We start from the raw sequence: 22,618 nt of genomic DNA on the forward strand, positions 1-22,618 counted from the left end.
GAGGTGAGGGAATTCTCTAGGGCATTAAGTTGGGCAAAGAAAATATTTTATCTTGTTTTGGGATAAAAATCTGATTTTCAGATAGAGAATTAGTTTAAAATATAATGGGGAAACTTTTTCCTTTAATAACATTTTCTTATTTCTAGAATTTGAACAAAGTTTGCCTAATACAAAATCATGTCACTTCAGAATATGGTTTTGCATAGGACAATTTTTGTTATCACTTGATTGAGCAAATACTACTGGGGCCCAAATAAAATTTTCTTGGGAATATATTGAAAAACTTAATTAATGTTGGACTTTGAGTGTATCAAAAAATTCCTCTCAGATCTCTATTCATCCTACAAAATATGGAAATATAATCAAACATTATCTTGAGAAACCTATCAGAATCATCAAGGATAATTTAAAAATGTCAATGCCAGTGCCCTATTCTAAGATGTAAATTAATTAGTTAATAGCTGCTTATATAATTTTAAGCACCCAATGCAATTTTATAAACAAAATTGAGAATCACTTATTTATTGACCTTAAAGAGCTTTTCCAAATCTATCATTCTAAGGTACAAATTGACCTCAACAACACTTGACTCTGAGAGGAATGCCAACTATCTACTTTCAAATTTGTTACATATTTTGTTTTTGGTATGAGATCCAAGAATTTAGCTTTTAAGAATCTTTATACTTGCTTATTCACTCATTATTCAGAATAAGCACAAAAGTCATGTTAGTGTTCAGTCTAGAATTAATGTTTCCATTTCTAAAACCTCTTGGTTTCTAAGAGTTTTGTTTCCTAACAATAGGCCAAAAGGCATTAATTAAATTTTAATATTATGTACATTTTTATAAATTCAGAATTGGTAAAGTCAAAGTAAACACCAAGGGTTGCAAGTGACTAAAGCTTTGTTACCAAAGTACATCATTTTTTCTTTTTAGATCATTGAACTCAATGATGATTGATTAGAATTGCCTACGAAGATTTCATAAAATTCTCAGGCTTGTATTATATCTTAAATGGGACCAAAATTTCTGAATCAGCAAATCGCATTTTAAAGTTTTCCAGATTGTGCCAAAATAGAGCCATATTTGAGAATCACTCGCAGTAAAATGAATTGTTTGGACAAATTGTATGGAGCAACTGGCCAGTGATGAAATGTTCAGAGTATGTTAGCTATCTCCTTGATTGGAAACAGCACTCTCCTTCCCCCTGAGAATAACATTGTCATGGAACATTCCTCTTTTGCTAAAATTACCTTTATCAGGCAGTCTGTTCTTTCTCATGTTCTGCATTATTACACTAAATATATTGTACAGAAAATGACAAAAGAAACATTTTCTCTTAAGTTGTGAATAAAATCTAGGTCAATCTTCTTACAGAGCTCTTTCAAGATGATTGAAATAGTGGGTAAAAGGAAAAAACAGAAATGTTTTAGGAAATGTGTTTGTTGGGTCAAATTACAACTCTAAGAACACTCAATAATTTATGCCTTTTAAGAGTCTAGTTTATCGTTTCCTGTTAAATAAAAACACATTTCAGCATTATTCCTCTCCACATAAGAGTAGATCATGGTATTTGCTGAAAACATATATCCCAGAGTTTCAATACTGTAGTATCAAATCTGTTTTTAATTGTCATTCTGGAGCTTAGTGCTGGTATTTCCCCAAAGCCTATAAATCATTATCAAACAAGAAAATCAAGTAATTAAGGACTCTGGCCTGAATCTGATCTATACTCTCTGCTTTCAGCATAAAAAGGTATTCACTCTTATGGCTAGTTAAACTCTTTAATAATGAAACTGGATCATGAAAATGATTTTCTAATGCTTTAAAAAAAATAAGTACTAAGGCAGCTGATTTCCTCCCAATCAAACGTGACAGATTCACCACTGTTTTTAGTGGTCTGTGCAGAAAGCCAAAGCTGACACATACAGAAAAGAATGATGCAAGAATTAATAGTATTTAATTTCTAAAAAAGTTCCTTTATCATATTATAGCTGAACCCTTCCTGAGGTGACTCTGAGGTATGCTGTAAATTCAACCATTTGTGATTAGTTGACTCATCCTTAAATACAACACAAAGCAAGTAATTCTGTAGAATGAAATAACAACTTTAATATTCACTGACTTGAGAAAGAACTTAAATTTTTATTCTGGAAAGAAATAAAAATTCAGTCTGGGATCTCAATTAGCACCATCTGAATACAGAAAGAGTTCAATATACATGCACAAATTAGTTTTAATAACATACATAAGTAAAATATATGTTTTCCTTGCATACACATGTTTTAAAGGGCACTTCTTGGAATTTCATTTTTATTAGCTGACTGGGCATGATACAGGTTGAACACCCCTTAGCTCCAGGGCTTTAGCAAAATTCACCTCCATTGGCTTGCCTGTGCCCTTGGTGAGCCTCAGAGACCGGATGCAACCACGGAACGGAACATTGGTGGTCAGACCAAACTGTTTGAGACCATCTGAAAAGCAGAAGAAAGAGGACTCAGCTGGGATGTTAAAGAGCATATTTCAAATCAGCTGTTAGCCTGAGATTAAAGTGGAAGGGTGCTTGATATAAAGTTGATGATTTTGTTTTTAGAATTACTAAAAGTTAAATTTACAGAGGGCTAACAAGAAAAATTCTGTTAGGGACTATAAATACATCCAGATTTGCTGACTTTAAAGTATCAAAATAATGAACACAGTTGTGACAAAATTATTTCATGTTTGTAATAAAGCAACTGAGCAGTTACTTTAAGTACTTAGGATATTTCATTTTAATAGTGATGACATCTCTTCTTTATACAAATAAATCAAAAAAAGGTTAAGTTAGTTGGTCTTTATCTTATTTAAGAGATGTTGCCTTTCAAAAGCAGTCCATGTGCTGCCTAAGCTCCCATTTCATCAGCTGAGTGAAAAAGTACATTATCTTCATTGTATCTGGAAGCCTGTCCTGATCGAAACTGAAGTAGGTTTGCTAAAAAAAAAATCCAGAGGAGTGATAGTAAGCAGGTAGGGCATTTGTCTTGTATGCAGCCAACCTGGGTTCAATCCTTGGCATCCCATATGGTCCCCTGAGCACCACCAGGAGTAATTCCTGAGTGCAGAGCCAGGACTTAACCCCTGATTATCGTCGGGTATGACCCAAAAAAAAGAAAAAAAAAGAGAAAAATCCAGAAACAACTTAGGAAAAGGGGATTGCAATTTGCCCTCTATTGTTTCTATATCTTTACCCTTATCAGCTACCGCTAAATATACATTAGACTTATTTTTTTAAAAAAAAATAAAGGATTTTTATATTTGGGATAAAAGTTATCGTGCAAAAACTGACTGAAAGTTCCAGGTGTTTTTTCTTGAAATATTATGTACTTAGTATCCCCCATCAAAAGCTGGGCACTTTTGGTTATGGGCACTTTAAATAACTCTGTGGTTTTCATGCAATGTTTAATGTGTTAGGGATTTTCGATTAAGATTTATTGCCTTTGCTTCTTTGAAATATTTTTATATACGCATTTATAAATGTTTATATATATAACCTCTATACTAACATGGGGATTAATTAACTATGTTTAACTCAATGATTTCCAGAACTTAAATAAGTTTCCATAGTATTTTATGATTCTCTTGATATATTTACTTAAAAAAATTGAAGTAACAACCCTAGCCTTGTTTGCTGTTAAGTGCCTCACATCTTTTATAAGTCAATTTCATTTCCTCTAGCCTCCATCTCCCAATGAATTAAACTTTGTGGGCTATCATGAAAATTTTATTCCTGTATGTTTTCTATAAATAATACACTCATTTTACACACTGGGGGAATTTCACGTAAGGTGGTATTTATGGGAGTAGAGTCTAAGGTTAGTGAGTAAACTTAAAAGTACACATTCTTCAACATATTTATAGAAATATAAATGTTTTCCGAACCACTAACATAATGGAGCAAAGAAATTCTTGCTGGTGTAGCCAAGTCTCACCTGGGAACCCGCCAACAAACACGGGGTCATTTGTATCAGCTGATGTCGATGCTAGGTTTGGACTCTTGGCTTCCACCTGGTTCCCATCTACTGTCAGTTTAATGTGATGTTTGATCTTGCTGGCTGTGACTTTATGCCATTGTCCGTCACACAAATGCCCTGGGATTCCAGCATCATAAACAGCAGTGAATCGGCCTGCACCATTGTCCACATGAACCATGAGCTAGAAGGCAGGAAATTGAGTAGTCACATATGATTTCATCAGAAAGGTATTCACATCGTATAAACTCTCAGATCTCTAATAAAAATATCAACTGTTCTAGTGTGAAATAAAAATGAATAAAGTATATCACGTTTTTACTTTTAAACTTGATAGCTGAAATGTAGAACTAAGTGACCAGGGTTTACAAATTGTATTCTTGCTTTTGGACATTGTTGAGCCCAGTAGATAAGATCTGAGAGTGTCTTAAAAATTCTGCTTTCCAAAAATGTAATAAGTCATTTGAGGATCCTTATCAAAAATTAAGATCAATTGTATACATAAAAAATTCCACTACAGACCTATTTAGAATATGAGGATTCTTACCAAACTTATTAAAATTTTCTTAAAAGATGTGACTGGGACTGATTACTTTATTTGCATTACAAATCATTTAAAAAATCTTTAGAACTTTTTAATGTAAGCTTTGATGTTTTAATTGTATTTTTCCTTCATGGATATAATTTTATATATAGGACTGAGAGTTACATAAATTACATTTTTCTCAGCATGCTTTATGTCACAGGTGCCAAAGACTTTGAGCCAGAAGGCCAGTTAAATTTTTAGCAATGAAAAACTTAAATGGGAAGTTCTTGTCACTATGAGAAAAATCTGTTTTCAGTTACATGGAATAGTTTCTGAAATTTGAGATGACAAAATTCTTCTGAAGCTGATGAAGAAAAACATATTGAAACACTAAAACATCAGTCAATCTGGCAATGCATTTGACAAGGTAAAAGAAAAAAACAGAAATTAAAAAAAAACTAAATGTGTTAGTAAATAGGTGAAAATCTTGTAAGCATTACAGAGATAAGAATTTTTGTTGAGATTTTGCCCCATGTGGAATTTGCAATACACAATTTTTCATATAAACCAGTGGGGTGAGAAAGCACACAGCTTGTAATGGAACATGATACACTGGCAAATTGATAGTAACCGTGGTATTATAAGTAGGTGATGAAATAAAGGGCTTTTTTCAAGATGAAGTAAAAGTGTATTTCGAAAATCTGGAAAAATATTAAGTGTTCCTTATTTCTTTCTCATTTTTGCTTCTGTGCCCTAAAACTTTTAATTTTCTTTGATGAGGTTTTAAAGAGCAGGAAGAAAGACAAAAACACATTTAAAAAAAAAAAGAATACCTCCCAAGAGGAAACTACACAGCATTACTTTTTAGGAGGCAGCAACAACTTATGAGTAAAAATACAGGCAGAACTAGAATATGGTTCATATTTAATAACCAAGTAGGAAATATGAAATTTCTTGCTTTGTCTTCTTCTTTTATCTACTCCCAATAACACAAAGTTTATAAAAGACGCTGTCCACTGTAGGTTGCTGCTCACAGATTAGCAGGAACTAAAGAGGTTTCAAAATTAGAATCTACCTTACATGTTAATTGACAAAAGATGATATTCTGCAATGAATGTTTATTGTAAAGATGTTCCTTCAAAATCTCATTTATTTATATGTTGGTGTTTGGGGACCATATCAAAGGTACTTAGGAGCTACTCCTGGTTCTGTGCTAGGGGGGTAGTGGGGTTTGCTGTCAATGGTTGCTCTCAATGGGAGATCGTGTGGTGCCAGGAACTGAACTAGGGTTGGATGCATGGTCACTGTCACTGTCACTATCCTCCCTTTGTTCATCGATTGGCTCGAGTGGGCACCAGTAATATCTCCATTGTGAGACTTGCTGTTATGGTTTTTGGCATATTGAATACATAATGGGAAGCTTGCCAGGCTTTACCATGCAGGCGAAATACTCTCGGTAGCTTGCTGAGCTCTCCGAAAGGGGGCGGAGGAATCAAACCTGGATCGGCCACGTGCAAGGCAAACGCCCTACCCGTTATGCTATTGTTCCAGATGCATGGTAGGCAAATAAATGCTTCACTCCTTTACTCTCTGGCTTGAATTCATTATTTTTTTTTTTGAAATGGCACATAGATACTTTTACACTTCTATTGAGGGGGCTGATGTGATAGTGCAGTTGTTAAGGTGTTGATCTTGCACACAGCTGACCCCTGTTTGATCCCCAGGTTGGATCCTGAGCAGCCAATATGGTCTCCAGAGATGAGATAGCCAGGAATGATTTCTGAGCATAAAGCCAGAATTAAGCCCTGGGCACCACCAGGTGTAGCACCAAAATAAAATAAAGCAAAACAAATTACAGTCGAGAAACTAATGTGTTCACTTGCTTCTGAATTATTCTTTTTCTATTGTGTGGCAAAGACTGATTTTAGACAATCCAAGCCAACACACCTCTCCTCCACTCCTTCCCCAACCCGAATCAGTAGTTTTAAAGACTGTGTATTCATAAAGAAGAGAATAAGAGAATTGGCAACATCCAAAAAGAAAATGAAATGATACAGTCTAACTTTATTGTAACAAAGAATATAGTAAGGTTTTAAAATGGAATTTCTACACATGAGCAAAAAAATCCTGAGAGAACAGAAATATATTGGTAGCTTGCTCACCTTTTCATCAATCATTTCAATACCCATTCCATCCATTTTTTGGCTGCTGATTCCCAGAAGAACTCCAGTGGTTCTAGTCGTACGGAATTCAAATTCTACAAGAAGTTCCAATCCTACTTTGAACCCACCAACTGTAAAATAAATATTTTTTTTTAAATTGTGGACAAGGGTTTAAGGACTGCTAATAAAAATTGATATAAAGCAATGCCTTTACTAGATTTCAATTATCGCACCTATAAGTTCCAGTCTCTTAGGTAACCTATACAGCTGCCATTGTATTACATAAGTCTATACTTTTTGCTTATTTTTTGTCTTTTTTTCCTAAAATGTGAATTCATGAGAGTATCAACTTACTTGTTTTATAATTTAAAAAAAATAATGTTTATTTTGGGTATTGTTGTTGACAATACTGTTAATTCAACATTTTATCTTGTGCCTACCAAAGTATCTGATGTATAGTATCACTGTATCACTGTCATCCCATTGTTCATCAATTTACTCGAGTGGGAGCCAGTAATGTCTCGATTTGTCCCACCCCTGAGATTTTAGCTCCTCTCTTTACTCGTCTTTCCCAATGATTGGAGGCTCTTTCAGAGTTAGGGGAATGAGACCTGTTACAGTTACGGTATGTTTGGCATACCGACATGCCATGAGGAGCTTGCCAGGCTCTGCCTGTGTGGGTGGGATACTCTCGGTAGCTTGCTGGGCTCTCTGAGAGGTGTATATGTGTATATATATATATATATATGTATATATATATATATATATAATTTGTTGACTACTGTCTGAACCCCATCAAACATGTTGTGGTAAAGATGGAAAATGGGTAGGAAGTGTCTTATGAAACCCAGCCTCGTGGTCCGGAAAGCGGCCTGGAGCATGGCCGTGGGTGGGTAGTGGAGGTTGGCTGCTGGGGCTGGGTCCCTTGGGGAGGGGAGGTGCCACGAGTGAAAACAGACTCACATGGAGTCCGGCAGCAAGGTTATGGGAGCCTCATTTTATGTTCCCTTCCGAGAGAAGCAGCCTTGAGTTCTGGAGGGTGGTCGATGAGAAGATAATCTGGTGCCGGCAGGGAGTAGCTCATGTGTGTGACCCCTGGGTCACCGGAAACTGGGGGAAGCAGGCAAAGGACCTCTGCTCCTGGGTCCCGTTGGACCCAGAGTCCAAGGTCACAAACTATAATGATGTATAGTAAAGGGGTTTAATACGCATATTTTTAAATATATGGATAAGAGAATACTCTTAAGATTTATTCAGAGAACTTCATAACTAGGTATGACAATGGTAGAAATCCTATTGTTTGGTTAAGGTGAGTATTTCAGTGATGCTTCAGCAAAATTTTACTTAGAGGGCTCAAAGTTATTAAATATATCATTATTATTATTATTATTATTTTGCTTTTTGGGTCACACCCAGTGATGCTCAGGGGTTACTTTTGGTTCTGCACTCAGGAATTACTCCTGGCAGTGCTTGGGGGACTATATGAGATGCTGGGAATCGAACCCAGGTCAGCCGCGTGCAAGGCACACTACATGCTGTGCTATAGCTCCAGTCCCCCAAATATATTATTAATAAAAATAGGGGAACTATTTCCTATTGTGTTTTTCTTCTTACTTATCCCTTTCAGAAACAGAAACGAAACTATTCTGGAATATTTTTCAGGAAAAATTCTGAAGGAGAAATTTCTTGGAGTTGAATAGACTTTCCTAATTAAACTAGTTCATATGTTTAGTATACTTTTTCATACTTCATTCATATCTTTAATAATTTGCAAATATTTAAGACACTGCCTATTAGATAGAGTGTTAATATCAGGCTATAGCGCATCAACTACATGCAGTATTTGGGGAGAATTCACTAAATTTTTTTCTTAGTATCCTATTTATTAGGAAAAAATTAAATGCTATGTGTAATAAACTGTCTCGAATGAAAGTAGCACTTGTTATGTGAAAGACTTTACTGTACTAAGAATTTTGATGAATTTCGATGGACAAATGTGAAAAGACTTTTAGAAGTGAAACTAAAAGAAGCTACATTTTTCTTTAAAAAAATAAAAAGAATATTTTTGTTTCTGTTTCTGAAAAGGAGAAGTAAGAAGAAAGACACAATAGGAAGTAGTTCCCCTAAAGACAAAGAGTGAGGAGGGTGTAAAACTCCTATTTATTTAGCGGTTGGAATCCTTTTTTTTTGTTTTGTTTTAGGGGGCCATATCTAGCAGTACTCAGGGCTCTGTGCTCAGAGATCACTCATAGAGGGCTAGTGAGGAAATGTAGGATGTCATGTATTGAACCTGATCAGCTGCCTGCAAAGCAAGTGTCTTACCAGCAGGAACTATTTCTCTGGCCCATGTAAAAACCTTAAAAATAAACAAAGATGTCAAAGGCTTAGCTGTATGTGCTCAGCAATGGAACCTGCTCAAGTCTTATGGAGATTACAATGCACTGTTTATATAGAGAGTAGATGACAGGAGTTGTTGGAAAGAATTGGGGAAGAAACTATTGCTTTGGTCCAATTTGATCCAGAACCAAAAGAACTCAAGCAGGGTACAAAGTAAATCTGTTCACTGCAAAAACTGAAGTTGAAATGTGGTATTATATTTGACCAAAAGAATGTTTAGCTATCTGTGAATTTGCAGAAATCTTTGGGAAACTTTTGGATCCCATGGAATTTGAGGATCACCTAAAATTTATTGTTTTAGTATTTAACAAACCACTATTTATCTCTTTTTTTTTTACTTCTATATCAGTAAGGTCTCCCACCTGTACTCTTCTTGAAGGGTCCCTCTCATCCATCTCTGAAACCATTGTATCTGAGTATTCAATATATTTTTATTATTAAGGCACCATAATTTATAAAGTTATTCATAGCTGAGTTCCAGCAGCAACACTATCACTGGTGTCAATATCCCTCCACCAGTGTCCTGATATTTCCTCTAATCCCCAAATCTGCCTCCTTAATACAAACATTTTTTAAGTTTTGTTATTGTAGTTTAGATACCATACTTTCAGTATTGTCGGTCTGTGGTTCAGATATTCATCCTTTAAATTCCAGGTCAAATGTCAATTCTTCAATAAAAACTCTCCAGATGTTCCCAATTACAATTCATCTTTCTTCTAAATATCCATAAAACATGGTTTATGTGTCTTTTATTAATTTTTAATAATTTTAATTGCTTTCTTATGATTCTGAGCACACAGAACTTATCTATTAATAGTTTATTTATTTATTTATTTATTTATTTGCATTTTGGGTCACACCCGGCGATGCTCAGGGGTTACTCCTGGCTCATGCACTCTGGAATTACTCCTGGCGGTGCTCAGGGGACCATATGGGATGCTGGGAATCGAACCTGTGTCAACCATGTTGGCTGTGTGCAAGGCAAACGCCCTTCCCACTGTGCTATCGCTCCAGCTCCCAATAGTTTATTTTTAAAGGAAAAAAAATGACATTTTATCTGCTACTATTTATTATGGTTACTCCCACATTTTATGTGTTCATTGATTTTTATTTTTGTGTTATGGGCCACACACCCGACATGCTCAGGGCTTTCTCCTGAATCTGTGCTAATGCATCACTCCTGGCAGGCTCAGGGGATCAGATGGGGTGCTGGGAATGGAAATCAGATTAGCTGTGTGCAAGGCAAACACCCTGCCCTCTGTACTATCATGCCAGCCCCACTCATTGATTTCTTAGTATACAGATGCATATGTATAAAGGAACCATAGTATTAAATACTCTATCTTAAAGCTTGTTAATATCAGGGTTTTTTTTGTTATTATTCAAAAGTTGTTCTACAACTCTATTTCCGAATTGTGTATTCACTATCAGTGATTCTGAACTATCTTGGAAATGTTCACTGGAAAGAAAGAATACCTAAAGAAATTCAGAGATTTTTGCAAGCCATCATTATTATCAACAAGGATTACACTTATGCACATATGTGTGCATTACATGTGTGCATATGTGTGGCAAGATCATAACTGAAATATTGCAATGAACTTAAGACAAAAACAAAATGTTATCTCATATCCAAAAGGACAGAGGTAAAACTGAAAATCAGATATATTCTTTGGTATAAACATATGAACCAACTTGCAGAATTACATTTATTTCACTGCGACTGATCTCCAGAAGGAGCAAGAGGAAACACTCCATATGAACTTAAACTTTATTTGTTTAAAACGTTTTTATCAAAATATTCTATGATAGTTTAAAAGAAGGCGATGTTAAAATTCTTCCGTATGTATTTTATTTTGGGTTTAAATAAAGGATAGTAGTTTAAGATCCCAGAAACTTTTTATTTTTCTGCATGAGTAAGAAGTAAATATTCATATCTAGTTAATATTCAACAGGAAGGAAATAGAAGAGCCTCACCTGCTTTGGCAAAACCTGTTCCATCAAAATATGTTCCTTTCTGAGCATTTGCAAAACATGTCCCCACATTGAAGCTGGAGGTTGGCTGTTCAAGATCAGCAGGGGCCTCCGCCATCTGAAGGTTCCTGATGCAGCCATCGATACTGTAGGTCACCTAAATGTTCAGGTCACAAGCAATGAGTATCATGCCTAATAAAATTCTGCTTTTATGTGGAAGGCAATTATCGGTGGGGTGCTCTATCCAGGAAGTCATTGGTCTGTTTGTTATCTTAGGAAAGTAGTTTCCAAAGGTTGGTATTTGGACTGGTGGAAATGTTCAAGCATAACTTATTTTTTTTCTTTTTGTGATGTACAGGGGTTACTCCTGGCTCACGCACTCAGGAATTACTCCTGTTGGTGCTCAGGGGACCATATGAGATGCTGGTAATTGAATCTGAGTTGGCCACATGCAAGGCAAACACCCTACCTATTGTGCTATCACTCCAGCCCCAAGCATAAAATTCTTAAAAATGACTTTTCTATGTAACGGTTATTAAGTGCTTGCCACAGACAATTGCTGGAACCAGTTGCCAGTTCTTGGGTATAAAAAGATTGGAAAACACTGTTCTGTGGTATCCGCCAGAGCTGCCTGGTTCTGCAGATCACTCTAGTCTTGACAGCATGGGTGCAGAGTTCTGTGTTATGAGGATCTCTTCATCCTCGAATAAGGCACATTCTAAACAGTGTATGTCTAAGTGGACCATAGATTTGACAGAGTTGTGGGTCCCGAAAGTATCATAGCAATCAGTGCTTTATGTTCCAGATTTCAAGTTTACTGATAATAATTTATTAACGTTATCCCCCCCTACACATTTGTCTTAATTTGTTATTTTATCTATTTTGAATGAATGAGGTTCAGTTAGCTATTTCTTTTGAAAGTATAATGAAGTAGACCTGTAAGAAAATGCACATACATATAAAACTTGAAAATTTGCATCAAGTATTCAGAGTTCAGAGACTATAGAAAGAAATTAAATCACATTCTTCTCTGTGATATTTCACTTGGTAACTCAAGTTAATCATTCTTTTCCAGTCTCACTTCAGCACCTAATGTTGCTGACTAAAGCAGTATGAAGCAGTATAGTTATGAGGGAAAAGCAAATTGACTGCCCACAAAAGAGGCCAAATGCTGAGAATTAGAAACATAATAGATGAATGACTTTGAAGAAGAACAAATATACATTGTCATGTGTTCTAATCTGAGTATATAGTTGTATCATATTTGTATTCAATATATTCTGTGAAAACATCAATCTCAAAACAATGCTTTCCAAAGCAAGCAGGATTTATGATCTTATAAAACATTTATTTTGTCACTATTGATTTACAAAATTGTAAGGACTTTAAATTCTTAATCTAATACTGGATACTGAATCTTGAATACTTAAGAAAACTCGAGACCTACAACAGTGCAATTATTATTACCACTTTCCTTCATTGTCCAATGCTATCTATATGCTTGACACTCTTTTAAGTATTTTACATATAACCTCATTTAATCTTTATAGCAACCTTTTAATATTTGGCATTACTATTCTTATCCCGTTTTAAAAAAGAAAAGTTTGTCAAAAAAAGACTAAGTAATTTATGAAATACTAGATAGTCAGTGAATCAGGTATTTCAATCTAGCAGATCTGACTTCAGGGATTACACTCTGTTTGGGGATATTATTTCCTATTTTCAAATATACCTAGAATATTTCCTGTCCATTCTCCAAAGAATGATTTCTTAATTACCTATAGATGGTCATGAGTCAATGTAACTTAATTCTAAATGCTTTTATGATCCAGGCATCTACTGTGGCCCAAAAGAAAAAAATCAGACACTTACTGGACCAATTCTTCGGGTGGTATAGTTGATGGGTAACCCACCAACATACAACATTCCAACAACATCCAGGATATCAGCTTTCTTGGGACTGATGGTTCGGTTGGAAGCATCGTCTACATAGAGAATTCCTTCCTGCTTAACTCTTGTAATCTTAATCTACAAAAAGAAAAAGGATGTATAATACCAGTCATAGGGAACTTTGAAATATAAGAAAGGCATAAGAAAGGTATAAGAAAGGCATAAGTGCTTTTTCAAGGTCAGGGATAGCATTAAGGGTTGGAGTATATGCTTTGCATCCTAGAGACCTGGGTTCAATCCCTGGAACCACATGTTTCCCTGAACACTAAGCCAGAAGCAGCCCTTGAGCACCGCCCCAAACTGAATCAAACGAACTAATAAGGCTTTCATGGAAAAGCAGAATAACTCAATGAGTCCCCGCTATGAACTAAGTCTATAACATGAATAAAATTACACCTATTTTACAGAATATTTCAAACTTTTTTTTTATTACTGCCACCCACAAAATCTTCCTGGGTGAGTTTTCTTGAATGAAGGTATTTCTCTAGGATGCTAAGTGCACATAGAAGACAGGCTTACTGTAAGGAACCTTGCAGACTGAGAGCAATGGCATGAATTAAATGGGCTGCAAAAATTCATGTCAGGTTTTAAAAATGCATCAATTTGGTTGAGCAAAGTCTCATCTCCCCAACACAATTTCAGATATGCTCCATCTTTCTGCCTATCAGGTCCTTCTGCAAAATTGCAGAAAGGACAGCTCATCCAGGCAGCATTGCCATTTCCACAGGAGCTGATTAGAAAAAAAGTCAAGGAGGAAGATGGAAAGCTGACTGCAGCTGAAATTACAGCAGTGGACTAAATTACCTTCTGGGACAAAGTGAAAGAAGAGGTGCCGAGACAGGCTTGAACAAGAAAACCTTGTGTCTCGGTTGAAGAGAAGGTGCATGTAATGTGTGACCCTGTGAAATACTGGAGCCCAGTGATGGTTTGAAATGTATCTACATCAGGATTAGAAAAATTTCAGACTTCATTTTATGTTGAAAGTAAGCTTTAACAAAGCTTCAAATTAAGACCAGAGAGATAGCTCACTGGGATGAGCACATACATTGTATATTGGAGGTCTGGGTTTGATTCCTGACACCACTCAATCCCCAGAGCACTGTCAAGATTGGCCCCCGAGTACAAGGATGTCAGTAATGCTGGCTTCCAACCCAAAAGAGCAAATATATGAACGATAATTTATTTATTTATCACATTAAATTTTTCTTGCTGAATCCTACTCCACTGGGAATAACACTGTCTTTGTCTCAGCTCCATGTCTATTATTCTATTAAAGATGTGAGCCAATCTCAATGAGACACCTTCATGAAACTTGGTATTTTTTTTATAAAATCCTAAGAAAATGTATGGATTCCATTTATTATTTTCAAGATAACAAAGTAGTTGATTTCGTGTTTTCCACTATTTTTCAGTTACTTTGACTTCCTATGCCAAATATGACAAGATAAAGACATGTATATCAATATCTACAATTCAAAACTTAATAAAACACAACTTAGTAATTAAACACTGTATGGGTTGTATCTAGGGAACTTTTATTTAATAGGCTATCACAAGTAGAGAGACAAATTCTGAGTTTTTATTTTAATCAGGCAGTTTATTATCTGTTTGCAGTTATGCCAAAGATGACAGTAAGCTGGTAAATGCCTTCTGTGCCCATAATAGTATCAGCTTCTGGGTGTAAGGCCAATGTTTAAAAATTGTTCCAAACTGCTGTGGGTGGAAATGAGACCCTAGAGCCATTCAACACTTTTGATTTGCATAAATTGGCAAGGGATGGAATAGATTGTGTACAGGATAAATCTTAGATCCTAGTGGTGTCTGTTTTTTAATCTGTGAAAAAGAAATTCACAAGAGAAAAGATGTTTTTTAGCTCCTTAAAAGAAAATATAACCTCAGAAATAATATAGTTCCTTTAAATCGAATACATAGAGCTTGATTATGAACAACCTGTCTTAACCCATGATTTGCACTTCAAGCATTGAAAATGTCTTCCATTTTCTGACCCTGATTTGTGGACAGATGTTCAGGAGCCACAGCTGTTTAAAAATGACAGAATCTTGTGGTAGCACAATGAAGCATGTTCATGGTCAAATATAAATCTACCCTTGGCCCACATGGGCAGTTGCTTATGGCACTTGCTATATTTTGAACTTTAGTCACATTCCAGTAGGACTTGAGTGAGCCTCTGCACAGGGGAAATAGAATTGGCATCAGGGGAAAATCTATGACTGCCACCCACAGCCCTCTCAGAGGGCTGCCTATAGCCAAGGGACTATTACCTTGTGCCACTGGCCATCATTGATTTTGGTGGGAATAAGAGTGTTAGTGTCACCACTTCCCAAGTCATAACTGAAGTAGGGTAATCCATTTCTCAGCTGAACTGTAGCAAAATCAGCATGATTGATCCGAGCCATGTAAAACAGCAAGCCTGATTCAGCTTCGGTTCGCACTTCAAACTCAATTGTGAGACTGTGAAATAAAAGCATGCAAGGTGAAACAGAAGAAAAATCTCATTCTTTGAGAGAGTGACATCTGATCACGGATGTCTTTTTATAAAGCACACACGCAGCTCTGAGAGAAGGACATTGCTGGTCTACTGATTCCCTAAACTTCATTTCTCAGGCACAGTCAAATAGAACTACTCCGGATTGCAATCTATCAATGTAAAGAAAAAAAGCTCACCTCATTAGTTAATAAATGTAATTGATTAGACTCAAATGAGTTGCAAAATATGTAGCACTTCCATCGATCAGCTCCTTGTATGATCTTGTGAAAATACGTACCGGTTTTTCACTTTGGTGTCGTCGAAGGCAATTGCAATGTGGCTGTTTTTCGAAAGGCCGAACTGCTTGCTCCCGATCAAAAGTGCTGGTTCTGATTCTGCAGCACATGGGCCCTAGAGCACAGAGAGAAAAAGGGGAGACCCCGTGGAATTCAGTCTTTAGAAGTGAAATGCGACCATCTGTTATTAGATTAGCTTAATATTCTTTCTTTTTTTTCCTCTCCAGTGTTTTACTTGCTTTTATTTACTGATTTGATTGCAATTCTTAGCAATTTAAAATCTTGGACTTTTTTTTCCAGGTAAAAGGTAAAGGTAAAGGCCCTCCCGTTGATCATCGATTTGCTCGAGCGGGCCCAGTAACGTCTCCATTGGAGACTTTGTTGTTACTGTGTCTGGCATATCGAATACGTCACGGGGAGCTTGCCAGGCTCTGCTGTGCGGGTGAGATACTCTCGGAAGCTTGCCGGGCTCTCCGAGAGGGGTGGAGGAATCGAACTCGGGTATGCCATGTTGGCTGCGTGCAAGGCAAACGCCCTACCGCTGTGATTTTTAATTTTTTTTATTTTAATAAATCATTGTAAGATAGTTACAGACTTACAAATTTTCGTGATTACATTTCAATCAAACAATGTTCGAGTACCCATCCCTCCACCAGTACCCATCCCTCCACCAGTACCCATTCTTCAACATCAATGTTCCCAGTGTTCCTCCTGCCATCCCGACCCCTTCCCACTCCCTGCCTCTGTGGCAGACACATTCCCTTTTGCTCTCTCTCTCCTTTTGGGTGTTCTGGTTTGCAACATAGGCACTAAGCAGCCATCATGTTTGGTCCATAGCCTACTTTCAGCACGCTAGATTAGCTTAATATTCTTGTAAAAATTTTGTTAAGAAGAAAAACTAGAGCCTGAGGATGTAGAGGGGTAGAGCACACACTTAGCATGTGTGAGTCTCTGAATTCCATCTCCCATACTACATATTCCTTCCAGCATGGCAGAACACAGGCCTTGTCACCCCCAAGCACATGGTGGTTTTTAAGCACTGTTGAGTGGAGAACAACTATCATCATCAGGCCTTAATGACTGGATATAGCTCCTGTGTGTGGGAGGTGAGGGGGGCGGTGAGGGGAGTTAAGAAAAAAAAAAACAGGGTCTGGAGCAATTGTACAGCAGGTAGACTGTTTGTTAGCCTTGCACCTGGTGAACCCAGCATCCCATACCACCAACCAGGAGTAGTTCCTGAGTAGAGAGCCAGAAGGAAGTCCTGCACAGTGCTGGCTGTGGCCCCCAAACCAAAAAGCAAAGTAAAAAAAGAACAAAGGAAAATGTATCTTTTTCCACCTCTTGTATGTGGCTGCATAGTAGTACATAGTATTTTATGTATGTTACAACATAGTAGTACATGCTATAGTATTATATTATACTATGTAGTATTGTATTGTATGCTACTACATAGTATTCAGTATCCAGGACTATGAGTGAGTTAGTGAAATAGCACACTCCAATTTTCAAATGAACATGCTTCACAGTTATTGATTAATTTGTGTTTTTATTATCCTCTAAGGAAAACATTGTCTCTATTTCTGAGAAAACTGGAATTTCCTGTTCAGTTTTACTGTATTAGGAGTTTTTTTCCTTAGAAGATTGAACAGAAAAAAATGACAAGCTATCTATGGGAGTTATAAGAGGAGAAAAATGTGTTTCTTCTTACCCTCTTGGTTTCTATCTCCCACTATATTACTTTTTCTTGAAAATTATTGGTCTAGTAGAAGGCTTCCATGAATTTAGACTTTCAAGATGGTATATCTAAACTTGCGAGTCAGCCCATTCAGGCCCTTAGCCAGTTGCTAGGCAACCCAGCACATTACAAAAAATGTTATCCACCATAGGCCATTTCAACTGACACTGTTCAAAGATCAACATCCCAGGGTGCTTCTGAGGGAGAGCTAGGTGCAGGCTTGGTTTCAGAACCATTACCTGTGCTGTCACTTGGTTTAATGCTCTGCTGTCACTATCCTGGAATGCTTAATATATATTTTTTTATATTTTTGGGTCACGCTTTCTGGTACTTAGGGGTTACTCCTGGCTCTGAACTCAGAGATCACATCTGGTGGGGCTTAGGGGACCATACAGGGGATTGAACCTGAGTCAGCCATGTGCAAGTTAAAAGCTCTCTCTGCTCTATTACTCAGGCCCTAACATGCTTAATATTTTTTTCCCCAGATTTTATTTTATTAAGGCACCATGAGTTACAAAAATGCTTAATGCTTTTTGAATGAGTATTTTCATTTTGTTCTGGGTCCTGCAAATTGAAGAGCTAGGCTTGGCCACGTGGACCCTATTTGGCTACTGTAACCCTTTTCTCAATAGATAATCAAGGCTCATCAAATCACTAAAAGCCACTATTTCTTTCCCTGTTTTCTATTTTCACAAATAGCTCAATGTTCAGCTGCTTAGAAAGACTTTCAGAACAGACAGTACACGAGAAAATAAATAACCTGCACACTCTCAACAATACATCTGTTTTTTACAAACTGCACTTAATAGTTCTGAATGGGCCACTGGCCCAGTGAGGCCTTGACTCAGCGGAGTTTTTCAAACTGCCCTGGGCAGGCTTTTGATGCAGAATGTTCCTCCCAAATAGTGTACCTCAGAGATGACTCATCAGTACACAGGAAATTTTTATTTGATGAGGAAAAGCCATGCTTTCTTTTCTCTTGAGCTTAGCCAAATGGAACACTCTGCCACAGCAGGTAAAAGGCTTTAAGTGTTTTTGAAATGCTATAAAATTGGTCTTCATGGAAGTATTTCCCTTCCTGCTTCCCAGGAGATGGTCAGTTACAAAAAGCAGACTGAGGCTGAAATTCACAGAGATATGCAAAAACTCAGTGGGGAAAACAGGAAAACGCTATTTATTGGCACAGTTGAATGGTTTCTCTTGAAATCAATGTGTGGCACATTTTTTTTTGTTTTTGCCTCAAAAAAAAAAAAAAAGACCAAATGCAAAGGCTCAGTAGCTTAATGTCATAGTCTTCAAAGTAGCTATTGATAGAGTTCTGATCATTTATCGACCTCTTGCAATATATCCTATGTCAAAGATTATCACAACAATCATAAATGATCTGCATTATGCCTCCAAAATATCTATGAAAATCCTCTGTGTTGTGAGTCCATCAGGCGTAGAATTTGGCAAACACTTTCCTAAACCCCCCTGCGCTGAAAATTGAGAGATAGAAAGGTGAATTGATGTTTTTGAGGGGAACAATAATGTGTGTAGACTAAAAGAAAAATCACCAGTATGTTCTTTCCTTGTTACTGTTAGTAATGTCACACATTAAGTTACTACATAGAAATGTTAACATACGAGAACTTTTCTAAGGCAATTTTTTATACAGCTTAGGAAGCTATTGTAAAAATTAGTACATTATTTAAGCATCAGTTTGCTGCAGACAGCTTTGTTTTTTTTCTACATTATTGGTGTGTCCCAAACACCATGATCATACTGCTGGTAGACTGGACAGATCCGCATTTCTAGCATTATTCCTGAACTGAACAGCCAAGTTTCTGTCACTAGCTATAGATGATTTCAATTAGAAAGAACCTGTAAATCTTTAGCCAGAATGGGGCATGAATTGTGTACAAGCACTGTCTGTAGCACTGTCCTCCCATTGTTCATCGATTTGCTCGAGCGGGCACTGAGAGTATCCCGCCCGCATGGCAGAGCCTGGCAAGCTCCCTGTGGTGTAATCAATATGCCAAAAACAGTAACAAGTCTCATAATGGAGACGTTCATTACTGGTGCCCGCTCGAGATGTATCATAGCCACCTGGAAATTAGGAAGTAGGATGCCCCCTGGAGGCATGCCTGATACAACCTGCCGACAGGTATATGTGAGAGGATAGGCAAGAGCAAACTAAGCAATATCCTAAGACTGGATAATGTTAAAAGGAAACGATAAAAAATAGGTTACACTCTACTAGGTAACATCAAATATACAGCTGTTCTGCTAAGTTTCTTATAAACACCCAAAGTGACATGGGTGTGGTGCTGGAATTATGTGCATGAAGAACCATTATTAATAGTATTATAAACTGTAGAGTGATAATTAAAATATGCTAAAAAATAAAATGAAAAATAATAAAAATATAATAAAAACACCCGGAATGGTATTTACTATCACGAATGTGTCATAAGATGTAAGTATTGCTTTAATAAAACTTGCTATCATTTTCCTTTATGAAACAGGTAGCTAAAAATGGACTGAGAAAAGCCAGTGTAAGTGGGTTTCTGTATGTATATTGACTAAGATGTAAATCATAAGACAATTTCCAAACTAATCTGATAATGTGTTTGATCTCACCTCCTGCATGTCAAGTAAGAAGGGATTGGAATGCTTCGCAATTACTTTGCCTTAAGTAAAACCCGCCTGATTGAACCTTGGTCCTGTACAGGAAGACCCTGTTCTTAGCCATTAGCCTACTGGGATTCAATTCTCTTCCTTTTTCCTCACAGCTCCTTACACTGTTCATCAGGCATTTTTTTTTCTCAGACGTTTTAGAGAGAAATGAACATAGTGGTTTGTACACCAATAAAATGCTCTTGCCATTAACACCATTTTCTTTCATGCTTACCATAGAAATCAACTAAGACAGAGGTGTGAGTCTTTAATGAAGTAATTTTAAGGATGCTTTACAAAAATGATCTTGGCTCACATCCACCCAGGAAATGTGAGCTTGAGGGAGGCCATTGTTTTTATGGACGTGGTACTTTACCTGGGCTATTTTGGAAACACTGATCTCTGATACGTGTTGGAACAATAAGGAGAAAAACGAAAATCTCAGTACGCGCTCATCAATCTCAACATGTTACAATTCTGCCACCTTGTGGGGACTCGTTAAAGTGCTACCAGTGCATACGGGAAATGTGTTATAAATAAGGCGGCCTTGAAGTTCTCGCTTCTTATTTGCGCTTGGCTGGTGACTAAGTCGTGGGCGATGGGACCTGAGTGGGTAGTCTGCGTGTGGCAGAATACCTGTTGAATGCCAGAGATGCCGATGGAGAAATTTCATAAGGAAACTTGGCATTCCAAAGCCGGGTTTTAGCTTGTGGATAATGAGCACAGTGGCTTCATAATGTAGCAAGGATTTTCTCACCACACAATGCCATTCGTTCCATTTTAGGTCAGCATAAAGATGTGGTCATTTCCAAGTGTTGGTGGTCAGCTGACATTTGGAAATGAGCGATTGGACTCAGGATAGCCTATGACTGATGCAGAGCAGTGATTAAAATTGCACTTATTAAAACTGGCACTGTTGTTCTTGAAAGCAGCCAACAACAAATGATCGTTAAAATGGCTTCATTTTCTTCTCTTATGAGTCGAGTCCCCTTAACAAATGTGAGATGAAATCACATCTGAGAAGTTTATTCTTCTTTGTGATGTTCTTCTTTATGGATAAATACTAAGTGGAAAATGCTTTTCTTTGCAACTCTGACTTTAATGTTTTGAAATATAAAATCTTTCTTAAATTGCTTACTGAGAAACCAAATTGTGTTAAGTCCTCAAATACAAACTTTTTGTTTTTTGGTAAGCATTAGTCAATGGCAGTAATATTTTCACACTAATGATTGAATAGAAATTGCTTGCAATATGTCAAATGCGTATAGTACTATTAAATACATATCAGTCTCCAATCAATATGCCTTTAAACTTGGGTCATACTTAACTTTTGAAAGTGTAGCATTAAAGATGCTGGATAGTTTTTTTTTTAATTTCCTTGTCTACTCCTATCATCCTCTTTGCAAAGAAACTTTGAATATAGGAACCAAGCATGGATATTTATATTACTTTTCCTAGCTTTCATATTTTACAATGTGAGGTGTCAGTGTTCATTTTTTTTTCATTCAAGTCAAATAAACATGCATCCAACTCCTTGAATAAAAACCTATACATAATCTGCCAGTTATGAAAACTAAATACTACATAAACTTTCAGAGAACTTGTCACCATTTGAAAAATTTCTATAATCTTTGAAATCCAGTGTTTTATTTTTCTACCTTCCACCACCTTTCATGAGAAATATCACAGAGTAAGTGGAAATGTTGTGTTCAACAATAAGTGAACTAAGGAATAAGACAGAACTACAGAGAGAAGAAATGTCAATCCACTATTCAATATAAGGAAATATGTATAAGACTCTCCATGATCTATGAATTCTGACAAGAATTAATAATAAGATTAACACAATCCCTTTAGCAGGGTAAGGCTTTCTGAAGATGCTCTAAAACTGCCTTGGAAAATTGTACATATCAACCTAGTGTTCAATGTTGATGATGGGAGCAGGAATTATGGGCAGAAAGAATAAGAAGAGAAAACTGGATAGAAGAGATTGTTCCCGTTAACTGTGTCAGAGCAAACCAAAAAGTCTGTTATAGGCAGGTCCCACTTAGCAATGAACCTGTCAATCTTAATTCTTAAATTCTTAAAAGTAGAAATTATAGTTAGAAAAGAAAAATAGTGAAAATTAAATAGAATGAAAAAATCAAAAGATTATAACCACATCATTTTGGTGTGTATAACTGTTTAAAAATAGAATAATCATTCTCAATTTTTTTTGCCCTTGACCTTAGCCCCAAAGTGTTTAAAGTCAACTGCTCTAGCTCTCACAGGTGAATGGGGTGCTGGAAAGTGGTAAAGCATTGTGCATAAAACCCTATCAGTAATAGTACTGTATACCATGCCTAAAAGAAAGAAAGAAATAAAGGTAGCTACCATAGAGGCAGGCAGGAGGGTGGAAGGGAAACTGGGGACATTTGGTAAAGGGA

General features: G+C 36.7%; 1 protein-coding gene across 1 annotated transcript in view; it reads right to left on the reverse strand.

The window, feature by feature from the left end:
• Positions 1-2,092: 2,092 nt before the first annotated feature.
• Positions 2,093-22,618, reverse strand: part of LAMA2 (laminin subunit alpha 2) — a 647,398-nt gene continuing 626,872 nt past the window's right edge. The window contains exons 59-65 of the mRNA XM_056126014.1: positions 15,802-15,914; positions 15,298-15,487; positions 12,938-13,093; positions 11,069-11,222; positions 6,695-6,825; positions 3,968-4,190; positions 2,093-2,473 (exon numbers count right to left, since the gene is read on the reverse strand). Coding sequence (XP_055981989.1) covers positions 2,316-2,473; positions 3,968-4,190; positions 6,695-6,825; positions 11,069-11,222; positions 12,938-13,093; positions 15,298-15,487; positions 15,802-15,914 — 1,125 coding nt within the window. The 3' untranslated portion in view covers positions 2,093-2,315. The remainder of the gene's footprint in view (positions 2,474-3,967; positions 4,191-6,694; positions 6,826-11,068; positions 11,223-12,937; positions 13,094-15,297; positions 15,488-15,801; positions 15,915-22,618) is intronic.

This window comes from Sorex fumeus, unplaced genomic scaffold (assembly GCF_029834395.1).
Source record: "Sorex fumeus unplaced genomic scaffold, SorFum_2.1 ptg000061l, whole genome shotgun sequence".
Classification (NCBI taxonomy): Eukaryota; Metazoa; Chordata; class Mammalia; order Eulipotyphla; family Soricidae; genus Sorex; species Sorex fumeus.